Raw genomic sequence first — 14,338 nt, forward strand, 5'->3', positions numbered from 1 at the left:
TTCTTTTTCTTTGTAAAAATGGTATACATGAACCAATACAAAATGTGAATGGGAACATATGGATATGTATTTTCTTACATTGTAACATCTTCCATGGACACCTTAAAACAGAACTGGCCTAAGGGGAAAAAATAAAAAGGCTGGGTGAACAAAGAACAAGGTTGTTTAGCATCAGTCACGCATCCTTCATTTGTAATATTCCTTTAAACAAGTTTGTTCTTTCTCCACACTTAAAAATCCTAATGACCTAAAGCTGTACAAAGTAATACTCAACAATACATTTCAAACAGTGCACTGTATACTGAAGAAAAAATACATAAACCAATATACAACTAAAATTCGTAATTTCCTGTTTTTTTACTCTTTTTTTTTTTTTCCAATGTGTGGGGCCGAAATTTTGCAATCTACCTGAGACGGAAAACACCAATCAAAACACATGAACCTGAGACATGTCAACATTTTAAGTCAAAGTTACATCGGTAACACTGCACTACTGTACACTTTCAAAACAAAGATGGGCTGTTCAAAAACAGGATGCCAATTCCGTGATCAATGAGTAAAAAAGCCCCCCCGAACTCTAACATGCTGAATGCTTCTCACCATGGTGTGATTTGGCAATGGTGCTGAAGGCTCAGAAAAGAGCTGCGCTCCACAAAATTTGCTCAGAAAAAAGCTATTCCTGTGAGTTTCTTTTTCTCGTATAAAGGGGAAAGACAGACTACTGCTTGAGAATGGGCTTGTCTGCTCTCATGCCGTCCCATTCCCAACAGACTCCTGCGTCATAATGGTTCTGCCAAAAACAATTAAAAAAAACACACACAAAAATGATCCTCCCAACCCCCTAAAAAAAAGTTGACGCTAAGATTAATGTTTCCCTTAAATAAAACAGCATACATGTTCCACATAAACACAGTAAAAAAAAGTATCTCTCAAAATCCAAGATTACTCACCAAAAACAAGTCAGCATATATAATTTTAAAACCGTCTTCTCATTGTGATTTGCTATCTGTCACAATTCTAATTTACCTAAATTCTTCTTTTTTACCTATGGCTTTATAAGTCAGTTAGCACACTAATTTTTAATGCAAATTCCCACGTTTTACTTATCTGATAAAAAAAGGCAGTTGCACCTGTCCAGTTGCTCCAGGTTTCGGATCTAACACATGCGGAAGGTGAGGTGTTGTCAGTCGCTGTGCCCCACGGCTGCTGCCGTGCAGGGACAGGGACGGGGACAGGGACAGGGGTGCGTGGCTGGCAGCTTTGAGGCAGGAGCAGGGGTGGGAGGCAGCCGGGCATCGGCCAGCACAGCCTGGCCCTGGCTGCCTGCACCCGGACCAGGCTGGGGGCCGGGAGCTCGCAGCTCCCAAAGGACAAACACGCCTGAGCACCGGTCCCTGCTGCCTTCCCTGGCACAGGGCAAACGGAGGGGAAAAGAATACAAAAACCGCTCGTTTGCAGCCTTCTGCTCCCCAGGGGGGGGCTTTTCCTTTTCTAGCAATTTAGGGAGAAGTCAGGCCAATCGGGACAGCGCGACAGAACGGTTTGCAACACAAATAAGCCCAGAGAAATCCCACCTCTGCCCCTCTGCGGACCAGATCCTGCCACCCTGGAGCCACCCGGGCGGCAGGAGGAGCCCTGGCTGGGAGCAGGACACGGGCACGGGCACATGGGTTGGGGTCATGTCGCGACACATCGGGCACACGGACCCCGGTGTCACACTGCTCCGCAGCCGGGCAGCGCGTTTTCTGGGTTGCAGGCTATTTTCTAGTCTCCACCATCTAAAGCATTTGAAACATGGGCAGCCACAAACAGGTTCTCATTGTTTGTTTATCCAAGCCTTTACGACAATAGAGAAAATGGAATATGGGTACACTGAATTGCAAACTATGAGATCTAAAATGTGCTGGTTCTCCTCCGATGAGACCGAGTTCCAAACAGAAAACAGTGAGGATAAAAAGAAAGAAAAATACCTTAAAAAGAAACCAACCTATTCCAAGGGGTCCCAGCAGGCAACTCCAGAAACAGAGGACAAAAGGGGAAACAAAGAACCACAGAAATCCGAAGGGAACTAACGCACAGAAGCCCCTCTTCTTCCCAGCCTCCCCCCCAACCCAAACAAACAGAAATAAAACAAGGCACAGAATCTTCTGCAAATGACTTCACTAAACTAAATCCAAGCCGGACCTGGCCAAAAAAATAAAACCCAAACAAATTGAGGTGTCAAACAGCAGAGTGTACTTTACGAAGAATATTTTTACACAGCAAATCCCGGACCCTCCCAGTCTCACAACTCTCCACCCATTTGCGTTTTTCTTTAAAAAAAAAGACACAAGCTGGTTGCAACTTCCAATATCACTGTCTCTTTAGCGTTTAAATAGGGCCAGTAACCGTCCACGGTTGGACACCTCATTGAAACCAAGGCTGCTCTAGATGAAGTACTCTTTCTTTTCTTCAGAGTTGTTTTGTCCTCCTTCTGCATTGATGATAGCTGTGTCTGCGTCGGCTGCATCGTCTGCTCCTTTGGCTTCATGAGTGAAGTATGTACCTGAAAGTGAAGCGGCAAGGTCTGTGACATCGTGAGCGAGAGAGTGACAAAGCCATGAGCAGGAGGGGAAATCAATGCCACAGGAAAGAAATGGAGCCTGAGAGCAGGTCCCATGCAACTGCGGCTCGGGACTGTGCAGCTGTGATGTTACCAAGGAGCACAACACCACAGACCCCATGGCACGGAGACAGAGGTTTCTCCAGTCCTGCCTGAGGCACCCAGATGTGCAACTCCTTCAAGAGGAGCTGGGCATTTTTAACCTGCATTTCCTATAGAAGTGCAAGCAGAGGGCACAGGAAAGCAGTGCCAGGGCAAGCAGTGGGGCTGATGCTGCCCCACGTCCCACCGCAGCGTTCCCTGTCACCAGCCGCTGGCTGGGCAGTCACGTCCCCATGCAGACGTGATGGTGTGCTGTTCTCCATGGTGTTGTAGTACAGAGAAGAAACTAGGTCACACAGTGATTTTACCCTTCAAATGTCAGTAAAATTGTGTTTTAAACACTTAAAGGAAAGGCATCTTTCATCTTCCTGTTCTCTCTCCCCTAATGTGCCTTGTTGTTTTTTTTTTCTCACTGCTTTCTCCTCTCTTCTCTGCATTATTCCTTCCACCCTGGCGGGGGTCTCAACCAGCTCGTCATTATTCTGACAGCTTTCCCCAAATCCACTAAATAAAAGCTGCTAACAGAGAATCCTTTTGTGCAAACACCTGCCCGTATACACAGGGACTGGAATGGTCACGTCACTGTGGGTGGGTTCAGCCTTACTCTGGAAGTTGTAACAAGCTCCCAGGATGGACATTTACATTTTACAAGGTAAACCACAAAACCAAGACACTGGCATGTATGTACCAGCTTAGGTCAATTAGGTTTTGTAGTAAGACTTCCAAATTTCAGTTTTAGCCTGTGTTTGGAGTACACCTAGAGCGGCAGTGCTGACTGCAAGCTTCAGAAGTGACAGCTGTACCAAGTCCATTCATTTTTCAGTTTCAGTCTTTGCCTTACCTTTATGCCTTGCAAAATATCGCCCTAAAATGATGAGCAGGCAAAGCATGGCAAATACGACCACGGCCACAACACCACCGACGACTGCATGGTCCACGCTCCTTATTGACCCCTCCTCACCTGCACGAGAATCTGTTGAGATTAGAAGAGGAATAAGAATTCGGGACTTATTACGACACAATCCGAAGGTTTTGGCTGCAGCTGCCCTCAGGATTGGAAAAGCCACCCTTTTGCTTTCCAAAGGAAAAGGGATAAAGCATCAAGCTATCTCGACAGATGAGTTCAGGCAGAGGAGCAAGCGGGCTGCCCGAGGCTGAACTGATCTGGCCGATCAACTTGCAAGGTATCGTCCGCTATAAGCAGCAGCACTACTGCTATGCACGGGGAAGACAGCTAGGATAGGGAAGGGGAGAGGAGAGGAGATGTGGAATCATTGGTGGACACGTGTTTTTGGAAATTTCCCTAGAACACTCCCCAAATTCAATCCTCCTGGGGAGCAGGGGGGCACAGAGAATAGCAGTAGAATGCTATATGGAAATACGAATCATTAGCTTTAGAGAAACATCATTAAACAAGTGCCCTGGTGACACATTTTAATATCAGCCCCAAAACCTCTATAACCACAAAACAATCAACCAAGCTTTGTAAATGTGTTTGCAGCCGTCTTCTCCCCCAACCCAAGAACTCAAAGATTACATAATTAAGCACAACCTTTTCTGTTCATTACAGTTCATGACATCCTAAGATGCAAAACTCTTAACCCAAACTATAAAAACCTCTTCAAAAGCAGACAGTAAGCAATAATTGTGCATTGCCTCCAACTGCTTTATTTTATTTATTAAACACCTCACCACGCAATTAGTTTTCTTTTATAAGCATCTCTCCCTTAGGATGCCGTCACTGGGAGAGGAATGACTTATTTGGCTGAGGAACAACTCTGAAATGAACCCAGAATGAGCTATGGCCATGTAAAAAGAATGTATAGCAGTGTAAACAATTTTAATTTAAGAACACAGCTACATCAACCCTTGCTGCAATTCTAATGGCAACTGAGATTTATAACATAGTAAAAAACAATTATTCTCCCGTTGATTAATACATTAACATTTTGGAATAGAAGCTAAACCATTGTCTCTATTTATTTATTTATTTATTTTTTATTGAGTCAAGCGCGACACCTCCATTAAAATGATTTACTAGCCATACCTTACAATTTAAGCATAGCAGCAACAGAAACGGTAAAAATCTTTTAACTTTACATGATTTGTGAAGTCATATGTGAAGGATTTACCATTTAAATCTTTCACTACAAGAAGCACATGGCCTATAAATCTGCCCTGCATGCAGTTGCCCAGACACCTAAGAGAAATGCATTTTACTAGGAAGACTGAGAGTGCAAATTCAAGTCAATTTTTAAGAAAGATTTATCCCTGTCTCTCTCCAAAGAACAGAGCAAATCTCTGAAGCCTCCACCTCTAATAATATTTGAAGTTTATCGATCAAGCGTACAGATCCGTGACAGCTAAAGGTAATGGTGCTCTTTTGAGCTGAAACCTGATACAATGCTTTCAAGCAGGAGCCCAGGATTTACACTTTCTATCGATATTTCCAATTCTGTTCTAAGATTAAGTACTAAGGGATGTAAGTAAATAACTCGTGACTGAGACTGTATAGTACGCTTTAATTAAAACAATTTAAGAAAAAAACGTAGAGCATTTCTTCAAGTAACTTTAAAAAGCAGCAGCTTTGGCATAGGCAGTGGGATGCCTGGGTTTAATTTTGCCAAGGTTTGGTGCATATTAAGGGAGAAAACAAAATAGTACCTATTAGCACCACAATGAGAGAAGTCCTTTCAGCAACTTATCTAACAAGCTAAACTAAGTGTGGCAAAAAATATACCACTGTAAATCAGAAGCGTTTGCTTCCACATCATCTAAAGTCAGGTCATTTAACTGTGGTAGGAACACACCAGGGAAATCTGAAAGCATATTAAAACCTGGTGTTCAGTAAAGTGCATACCAACGGCACACACATCATGGGCAAATTATTTTGTAGAAATTCACGATTAGAAAAAATGAGATACAAAAAGTGAAACATAAACTTCCCTCTTACGTTGTAATGACAAAGTGCACTCAAAGGACAAAACCTAATTGCAAAACAACCCATAAAATATCTTACTCTGTTGAAAAGGCATACACACAGCTCTCTCAATGAGGAGAATTAACTGATCTTGAACTGTCGACAGTTCCACATCCAATGAAAATTACTGTCTTTGAAGTCAATTATTCCCAGCTTTCTGATGAAGAAAAATAACAGTAAGTATTTAAGAAAATGGTGCATGTCCTGGAACCACTACGCAAGGATTTCTAGTTGCTGTGGCAAACTGCCAGAACCAGCAGCCTCTAAGAAGGTACTTTTTTTTTTTTTTTTCTTCTTTTTCTAAATAATCTTCAGTAGGAACAGACTGTATCATAAGCACTTCCCAGCATTTGCTGCTTTGGCAAGAAGCAGAATATCCCTGCTTGTTGATGGGAAAGATGCCCATGAAAGCACTGCAGCGTGCCAAGTAGACCGCCTCACTTGGGAAGAGACACTGTTGTCTGTCTGGAATAGCAGCTAGGGGAAAACCAGAGGACCAGGGAGTTCTAGGTAGTGAGCACTAGCACTCAAACTGAAGTCTCCTCGTTGCAGCTTTGGACAAGTTGCTGCTGCAGACGTGCTGCACGCTGCTTTACCAAGGTGACAAACATGTCTGTTTGTCGGCACAGCGCCTGGCAGCACGCGGGGCTGACCTCCCTCCTTGGCAGGTACCGAGCACCAAGGTATGAGAGGCTGCACTGAAGGCAAGAGGAAAGCATCCCAAGCTGCAGGACGAATGTCTTATTGGCCTTTGGAACAGCCGAGCAGAATAAATGCACTGAGTTATGGCCCTATAATGTGTCTGGAGGAGGATTTTGCATCGAGGTGCATTTTTTTTTTTCTTAATCAACATAATTAAGAGAGTTCTGCAGCCATGAAACCTGAACACCAGTTGGTGCACCTCATCCTTGCAACACCAGCCTCAAGGTGGTTATACTGAATTTGCAGAGCTGCAGAGAATCAGGCCACTGTTACTTGGAGGGCTGTGCTAAAGCCTTACGCTTGACAGATCCTTTGCAGTTTCTACTCAATTTGCAATTAAGTCAAGAGCAAGGAGTCAGCATTTCCTTGAGAAGGGACAGTTCCGGCCAGAAGAGTTTATTAATTATGAGTTCTTCTACTGGGACATGCACAGCTATTTTCCTGAAGTATTTCTGTTAAAAACATAGCAAAATGCAAACTGCAAGCTTGTTTTATTAGGTACTCTGCTAAATACCTTTGTCTTCAAGTTTACATACAAAGTAAAAATTAACTACATGCTGAGGATGTCTAGTGGTTGCAAACCATCTGATACCCGAGTCTTTGAGGCGGCTGACAGTGTACTTTTGACTTTAAAGATAACATATTTATGTTTATATATTAATTATCAAAGTGAAAGGAATGGCTCTTCATCTCTAATTGCAAATGTTCTGGATGAAACAGGCTGGAGCTCTGTTTAAAAATAAATATGCCATATTTAGAGGCACTAAAACACTTGTACTTATCAAAATTAAATCCTCTTCCTGTCTTTTCTCTGTTGCATCAATTTGTTCTCCAAATAAAATAGGTGAAAAATCAATTTTTAAAAACTGAAGCCTACTGCTGAAATTAAGAAAACCATTGCTTTTCTCTTCTTAAACATAAAATTAAGAACACGATAGTAGAAATCCTTAGGAGTCCATATGCTCTGAGGCTCACAGGGGTTTCTACTTCTTTGCTTTTGCATTTTCAGGATGGTGCTTGCCATACAAGCTCACCTGCCTAGGCACCACCTGCACCAAGTCAGCAGGTTGCCGCAGGAACTACTTGAAGCTTCGGGATAACACAGCCAGAAATTTTTGCAGGTCCTGCAGGCAAGCTGGTTCCTTTGACCTGTGCTTCTGCAGCGTGTTTATGAGTGGGATTTTCCAGAAGACCTTGCCTGGTGGCAGTACTGTTTCTGTTTAGTTCCTTAACTCTCCAAAGGTGACGATTTTTGTTGGCTTTCCTCCTCTTGTCCTTCCATCCTCATCTGCTTCAAGCTGTCCCTCTTTCCTAGCTCTTCCAGTGTCCACTTTTAATAACTGACTGCCTTCTGTAATGCTGACCCCCTATCCCCACCAGAACAGCCACAAAAAAGAGCCTCTGAAGAACCTGGGAGCCCAGGGTCTGCAGTGCCCACGGCAAGGCCAGCGATGCCAACACCACTGTTACACCTTTCCTGTGGCTAGGTGTTTTTCTTTCAACATCCCATCTAAGCCCTGTCTGCTTCAGTCCAGCCCCGCGGTGCCTAGCACAGTGGCTGCTACCCAGCACGAACAAAATTCTGCCTATGAACGTGGAAGGCAACACAAAGCCGGCAGCTGAGAGCTGCCCCTTGACAGACCCCATCTCCAGCAATCCTGGACACCACTATGGGCAAATCGATCTGTATGCCGCAAGCAACAGACCTGCTTAATTTTCTGTAAGCACCTCGCTTCAGAATATTCTCACGCGAGGTGGGAACGCAGCCAGCCTTCCAATATGCTTGCTAACCCCTGTAACAGGGACGTGAGCCTGCAGCTGCTCCAGCCAGGCTTCGCAGACAGCAGCTGCTGCAGCAGGAGCCTGGCACTGAACCGCACGCCCCTGTCCCAGCCCTTCCCCTGGCAGAGGGGGCTCTGGGGAAGAAGGGGGCTTACTCCAGCAGCAACGCTGGAGATGGGTAATTATTTCATCCTGAATAAGCATCAATAATTGGCATCACTCATTATTTCTTTGGTAATAAAAAAAAAATGTTGCGACTATGGAGCAGACAATAATTCTCCGAATTTCCACCAAGACAGACAAACTTGACCTTAAAAACTGGAATCTGCTTTGAAATGCTTTCTCCAATTCACAAAATCTATTCCTGCTTCATATCTATGATTAAAAAAAGAAATCACAACTTTATTACTGAAGAGGGAACAGACTAGATGGCAGCAACTGACAAAATGCCACATTATTTGCTAATCCTAATATGTTATTCTTCCTTAAGATTTGCTTCTCTCAGCACCAATTCAATTATAGATGCTACAAATCCTTCTGACATTTAATTCCCTCTTGTCAGAGAGTAGTAAATGTATACATGCAGAGCTTTCCCATTAAGATGTTAATATATATTGGAGCATGCTGGCCTTTAAATCGAATAGTCAGAATTTTTCTGCTATGGCTTTGTTTCTGTTTTGCTTGTGTTTTCTTGAGAGTGAGAGTGGAAGGAAGGGGGATATGCAGGAAGGAAAGAAAAAAGTCAACATACAGACATTTGCAGCATGTTGTGAACAACATGCACAACTACTTTGCTACTCTGCAGCTACTCTACACCTCAGCTAAACCAAATTCCATAGGGTGGTGTTTTGCATTATATCAAAGCACCTTAAAGGAAAACCACAGTGATAATGTTACAGTCCACTTAGGACAACTTGATATACACAGAAAAAAAAATCAATATATACATATTTTTAACTACTGTGTTGCTCCCTTGAGAGAATGGTATGATTGTGTCCTGCATTAGGGGGATGCCATAATTTTATCTAACATAGCATCGAACTTCTCTGCATGAGATGCAGCACAGTATACAGCAGCAGAGAGCACTGTAGTCGCATTTAAAATTGTGGCCAATAAGAAACTTTGGTAGCTTTAAATTAATTTTGTTTATTATTTTAACCAACTGCTACTTGAATCAACAAAAAGAAATCATAGCACTTCAAAAAAACAAACAAAAAAACAAAAAAACCTGAAGTTTTCCTTTAAACAGAAAGTGTAATTCACGAAACACTACACACAGAGAAAGTAAACGCACTTTTGGACTGGTTCCTATTTGACACCCTACTAACTCATGTAATTTAAAATTTTTAGAGTCCCGAGCCAATCTGATTAAAGATGTAGCAGCACACCCACAGCAGACTCCGGGCTGCACAACTTCAGTTCACACTGCTCACCTTTTTCTTGGCTAAAGGACAAACCCACACTGGTCTCAGTTTTACCTCCCGGCAGGACAAAGGCAGATGACAACAATGACAGCCATCAGCCCCAGTAGCTGATCACCGAAAATGACTCAGGGAAGTGGTAACAAGGAACCCAAAGGAGATGTTTATGCTGCTAATTTCCCTTGTAAATATTCTCAGCTGACATCTATATTTTAAACCCATAGAATCTTACTTGTTATGTATTTATTTTTGTGCAAGGGGAGATGCTTTAAAATAAGTGTGTTAATGATCTCAAATTCTCTAATATTTTTTCAGAAGTAATTGTTTAAAAATAGATCACTTACTGCAGCCTCAAGAGTATGAAAAAGGCTGGCAGATTTTAATGGTAATATCCTAATAATGTGGGTTAAGCAACTACAGCAAGGTTTAGCATATGGAAGACTTTTCTCCTCCCAACCACTCCATAAAAAGGTTCCATTAAATTCTGTTTTTAATGAGGCTTTATATATATATATATATGCATACATGCACATTCACGTGTATTCCTGCTCTTGCTTTTTATAAGTGGCAACATCTCAAGATTAAGAGAAAGGACTAGATCAGATCTGACTGACTCCGCTAGCTAGTATTTTAAATATCAATTACATTGGAGTTAAAAGCTCTGGACCTACAAGGAATGAATCACTTTATTGCTAAAGCCTGCAGAAGAGGTGAAAAACTCCCAAGTGACTTGACTTCAGTCTCACCAGCAGCACAGAAGGTCTGCAGGTCACCTCCAGCACAGAGCCAGTTGCTCACATTTCCCACTAGCACAATTTCTGCTATTATTATTGCTTTGAACAGTGTATCTCACTGTTTTCCCAGTGTGCTCCAGCACTGCTTCTGATTAATTGATAGAGTTCTTCACCAACATATAGTATAGGTATTAATTTTGGAATATTTGGATTTATTGCTGTGCTCCCACAAGAATGTGTCTTTTATTCTTAGTGAAAATTAATTTCAAGCTACTGATGTAGCACAACATGGGTTGAATTTGTGTGCACATATGTACATGTATACAACGTACATATAAATAGCTGCAGTGCTTCCTAGATGCAATATCTGTATCACGTTAGGGAAAAGAAGACCTAAATCAATTTCTTTCAAGAATTCCTAACTTACCAATCTTTTCTTCTTCCTGTTAAGTTTATGACACAATTAAAACACCAACATGATGCAGGCTTCCACACTTCTCTAGTGGTCATGATTTAGGTGCAATGACCTTAAGTCACTCATGCACTTCTGAAATATTGATAAACCAACTATTGCTCTTTCCTAATAGGAAGAAAACTTAAAAGGAAGTTAGCACTAACGTTTTGCCACTGAATTTTATTTTGATGAATAGCTGGTTAGTCCTTTTGTAGAATGGAGTTTTTGACATCATGGAACATGACTAAAATTTGGGGTGGGCAGGCAGGGGTGCTGGTGGGCAGAGCAGGGGGAAGAACAGGCTGTCATTATTTCAGAAACACTTTAAAGTCTTCATCTACAATCTGGGAGGACAGTAATCACTACCTGCATGACAGGATGAACAATAATATTATTCATTACTATAGTCCAGCATTAAGTGTGCTACCCCTACTCTAATTTATTGATGGACTGTTAAAGAGTAGTGTTAACCTGTTCGTCGTATTGTAATTGAATTTTGTCTAATTTATGCTAGAGAAATTCAAGGAGTTCATCCTTCTTCAATCAATAAGCTCCTCTTCAGTGACCCATTTCAAGATCGCTTCATAAAAAATAATGCATTTTGTTTTAATAAATTTAATCACTATGACAGGTGCTCAATGTTTATTGGTTGTTTCTTCAGACTTCTCTCTGCTAGAAAATGGAGCCACACTTACAATCAATAGTAATTGATTAATCAGCATCCCCCTTGAACAAAGGTGCTAATCAGGTTTTGATTAGTTAATCAAACCAGATGTAAAGGCTACACAGGTCTTTCTTGATTGTTCAATGTTGTACAAGATGTGTATCAACACTACTGAGCAAAACAAGAAGACCAGAATGCACCTGAGGGGACTGAAAATACCCAGGTATGGAATTAGATTAACTGGATTATTGCAATCATAGCACACAGCAGCATAGATATTTATATATGTTTGTGTGTGTACACATACATACACACCGATACGTAGCAGTTTGGACTGGTGATACACAGCACTGCAGGGAACGTCTCTGTAACACCACTAGGTTGAAAAAGCGCTGCGGTAGAGTAAGAAGTCAATCTGTGCTGCAGAAGCGCAAGACAAACTGTCTCTGCACTGTTCTTCTACGTTAGGAACAAAAGGTCTGTGAGTGGTATGGACACACACAGCTCAACCAGCAAAAGGTAACACGACACTGGAAACTAGCTACCTGGATGCAAGGCAACAGACGCATTACTTAATTGTACAGTTGGCAGAGCCTCCGTTGAAGCATTTAGCAGGACACGAGTACCTGAAACGAACAGCACACTGAGCAAACACTGCAGCAGGACCAACACGTTCAGTTTTACCACGTCTCAGCAGCGTGCCACCCCTCGGAGGGCTGAGCTGGAGCCCGGGCGCTGAGGGCAGGCTCCAGTGCCCCGGGGGCAGAGGGGACGGAGCCGATCCCGGAGCGGAGGTGGGGGGCAGCGCTTCCCACGGAGAGCTGGCTCAGCACTCACCTGTGCTACCCGTCTGACAGCTCAAATTTGCTGACACCAGTCCGCAAACGGGATCCTATGTCAGTTTCTCAGGAGTCTGGGCATGAGTTATGTGATGGAGGGCAGAGTTTTGGTCATAGCAGAGAACAGTGCAGGGCTGGTTCTCTATTTCCCAGTAATACCGGTAGGTTTGACTTGGTAGAGTCACCCTTTGGTCGTACACAAACAATGTAGATAGCGACAAACGAAATCTTGAAATTCTTGGGAAAAAAAAATCAGTCTTCAAAACTGATGCTCCAAAATGGGTGTATGTTAGTGCACAAAGGGTGCTCGCTCACCTGCTCGGTACGGCCAGCAGTTGTGCTTGCACTGCTTTGTGGAAAATCTGAAGCAAATTTTGACTTACATTTAAGATTCACAAAAATAGAAAAGTTCAAGTATATCATCAGAAAGACATACTAGCCATTCAACACATCCACAACTTTCTGAGAAAAGAGAATGTGTCGCTGACTGCACTGCAAGGGTAACAGCAAAATTCAACAACGTCACCCCCCGCCGCCCCCCGCAGTCAGTACTGTCACTTCTCAACGGCATGCTACACTTAACTTGTGCTGCTACCAAAAGCTGAGAAAGATTCACTTAAGGGAAAGACAGGACTGCTAGCAGACACCCATTTTGAGGAATTCCTTTGTGGAATTGTTTCCCGTTCTTCCGTTCATTCACCAAAATATGTATTTTCTTTAAAAAAATACAAATAAAAAAATAAAGCTTATCAGAGCAAAACAGTTACTTTCCATCCACACAGTGATATTCAACAGACACCTAGTGCTTCTTACCTATGAGATCTGGCCCAGGCCTGCAACAATAATTATTAGTATTGCTCAGGTGTTAGAATACATATCGAATTAATCAATCATTTCTAACCTCTTGGCCAAAGCATACCTATAGTAGCTTGCAGGAAGAGATGCTGCTGGTTTGATTGGGTTAAAGCATTTTACAGAAAAAGATGAGGGCTCAGGGCTTTGCTTTCTGGTGTTAGTTTTCGTTCACTTTGTAAACTGCAAAAGGGAATTAACAGTGCTGGACCCAAACCCTTCTGGGCAGGGCTCTTTGCATGCCCCCCGAGGGCAGGGACCCTGCAGGGATGGGTGGTGGGCACCGGGTGGCTCCTGGCCATCTCCAGGCTCCTTCCCATCCCGCAGGGAGCTGCAGAGATTGTCTGGGAAGCGGCAGCGAAAAAGGGGCTCATTTCCAAAAGCACTAAGGAAGCTTGTCAAACCACGAAGATCAGAGGTTTAGACTGCTATGACCCTTGTTTTTGAACATACCAATTGCCCCAACTCACCCACCGAGAATGCTTTTACTTTTTCATCTGAATTCACGCAAATTTGCAAGGACCAACTATAAAGTCGTATTTATGCAACTTCCAGTTTCTTGTCAATAAAAAAGAGGTCCAAATCATTGTTTTTTGTCTCAGCCAATAAAACAATCACCTCCTTTTGACCTCCCACCTGAAATTCCCCTTACAAGAATTTACCAAACAGCCTAGACGTAGAGCCGGCTGCACTTGCTGAAGACAGCTTTGCACATTACAGCGTAGTCGAGTGTTTTACAAACAAAATTTCAACTCAACCATTCTCCAAATTAGCGTTAGGAAAATTATTGCAAGCTACTGAGGCCACAGTAGCTGGCGCACAACCTGAAAGGTGAACCCCACTGCTCTGAATGCGCCTCCCCCATTTTCAGGTTTCACAACAGGGTGCCAATGCCCCAAAAAATGGGAGGGAAATCCCAACAGAAAACAGCGTAACTTCCAAGCTGCAGGACTGTGTGCAATTAATTGCCACACCATAGCGACTATACAATGCAAAATGGCCAAGACGCAGAAATCAGTGGAACCAGTATCTACGTAGAAGAGCAGTGCTTTACCTAGGTGCTAGCCCTTACCTGAGAGATCCCCATAGTCCAGCTCCTCTGCGGAATTTGGCAACTGAGTAAAGCCTTACAAGTAAAAACAAACTCATTTTTCTTTGTATTTCTCAAGTGACAAAAACAACACACTTAAGAACTGAGGATGAATT

The 14,338-nt window shown here is 42.8% G+C and overlaps 1 protein-coding gene across 6 annotated transcripts in view; it reads right to left on the minus strand.

Annotated features, from left to right (window-relative positions):
- Positions 1–363: 363 nt before the first annotated feature.
- The window catches only part of CADM1 (cell adhesion molecule 1), a 132,359-nt gene continuing 118,384 nt past the window's right edge, over positions 364–14,338 (minus strand). For 4 of the 6 annotated variants that reach the window (XM_032201839.1, XM_032201838.1, XM_032201837.1 and 1 more), the window contains 2 exons: positions 3,546–3,677; positions 364–2,545 (listed from right to left, as the gene is read on the minus strand). In XM_032201839.1, the coding sequence (XP_032057730.1) occupies positions 2,427–2,545; positions 3,546–3,677 (251 nt within the window). In that variant the 3' untranslated portion in view covers positions 364–2,426. Of the gene's footprint in view, positions 2,546–3,545; positions 3,678–14,204; positions 14,259–14,338 lie in introns of all 6 variants that reach the window. The other 2 variants (XM_032201836.1, XM_032201834.1) reach the window with 1 other exon arrangement.

Source organism: Aythya fuligula, chromosome 22 (assembly GCF_009819795.1).
Source record: "Aythya fuligula isolate bAytFul2 chromosome 22, bAytFul2.pri, whole genome shotgun sequence".
Taxonomy (NCBI): domain Eukaryota; kingdom Metazoa; phylum Chordata; class Aves; order Anseriformes; family Anatidae; genus Aythya; species Aythya fuligula.